Here is a 1,333-nt window from a genome sequence, read left to right on the forward strand (position 1 = left end):
CGTCCCACGAGCGCTTTGCGGGCACAAGTGAGCGCTGGGACACCAAACCATAGGGTGACAGGGGCTGGACACGAGTGACACGCACCCTGGGGTGTAAAGCAGCACGGACACACCGCCTGGCACGTCAGCAAACACACACGTGTGCCAGACTGGGAGATGGTTTGTTTGATCACCTCCATTTCCAGACGAGTAAGAACATCAGGGGCACGTGGCACCTCGGAGACGTTGGATCTCTGAGCTGCTGGGGCTGGGGGGGATCCCTGGGGACAAAGTGACCCCCAGCTCCCATCGCCCTGTGCTCAGCCCTGACCCCCTGGCTGGGCAGTGGCTCCCGCCCAAGGCAGCTGCTGCTCGTCCAGATGTTGCTCTGAACTCCCCATTTTCTCCCTCTGCAGGGAGCCCTCAGCTCCGCTCACCCGTGGCAGAGGGGAGCGTGGTTAATGGAATCACTCTGCAATTCAGCAGATTAGCATTTGAGTTCTTCTCCCGCCCCCTCCCACATTTAAAATAAAAAGTCTATTTTAAAGCCCCCAGAATGGCATTTTAATGGGGCTTCTCTGTATTTCTGTGCTTTTAATAAAGGCCCTGAGAGACGGAGGAGAGCCCAATCCAAGGCACAGTGTGTGTCAGTGCAGCAGGTCGTGGTTTGCTGCATTGGTTGCTCCTCAGTGTCCTTCTGGAAGCTGAACATCTGACAGGCCATGTAGAAAAGCCTCTTCTCTGGGCAGCACTGGGGTGACGGGCATCACACGTGGTGGGCTCGGGGTCTTGGGCTCTTTATTCATTTTTATAAGGTTCCTCCCCTACATCAGAAAACAACTTTTTGTTGAACTTCAGGTGTGTTAGTTTGTAAATTCTTGACTTTTGAAGCAGCTGTGATAGTTTGGGGACCCAAGGGACGGGTTCCTGACCCTATGGCTGGGGGGTTCTGCAGCCCCTGGGCTCAGGTCACAGCTGTAGCCTGAACTGGTGGGTGGTGAGTTTGGTGACTGGAAGGTAAATTGCCAGCGCTGACTGTGTGACCAGGCTGGAAAAAATAATTCCTTGAAATAGCCTAAGAGGAAAAAAAAGAAAAGAGGAATTCAGGGTTGAAGCTGGTTTGGGGATGGGAAGCTGGAATCGGCGGGTTTGCAGGGCTGGTGCTGGGCTCCAGGGTGAGCCTGGAGCTGAGCAGCTCGGGGACAAGCAGAGGATGGATGGCGGGGACCCGTGCTGGGTCTCCCCATCCCTCGTGGCATCACAACAATTGGTGTGGGAGATGCCAGCAGCCCCCACTGTGGCAGCGATGTCGGGACTGACCCTGTACTGCTCCCTGTCCCGCAGGGGCAGTCAG

At 55.7% G+C, this 1,333-nt stretch overlaps 1 protein-coding gene across 1 annotated transcript in view; it reads left to right on the forward strand.

Moving 5' to 3' along the window:
- CACNG3 (calcium voltage-gated channel auxiliary subunit gamma 3) overlaps positions 1 to 1,333 on the forward strand; it is a gene marked incomplete at its 5' end in the record, with an annotated part of 4,457 nt that overhangs the window by 626 nt on the left and 2,498 nt on the right. The window contains one exon of the mRNA XM_010176355.1: positions 1,330 to 1,333. This exon is cut by the window's right edge and continues 126 nt beyond it. Coding sequence (XP_010174657.1) covers positions 1,330 to 1,333 — 4 coding nt within the window. The remainder of the gene's footprint in view (positions 1 to 1,329) is intronic.

Source organism: Antrostomus carolinensis, unplaced genomic scaffold (genome assembly GCF_000700745.2).
Source record: "Antrostomus carolinensis isolate BGI_N321 unplaced genomic scaffold, ASM70074v2 scaffold24689, whole genome shotgun sequence".
NCBI classification, from domain to species: Eukaryota; Metazoa; Chordata; class Aves; order Caprimulgiformes; family Caprimulgidae; genus Antrostomus; species Antrostomus carolinensis.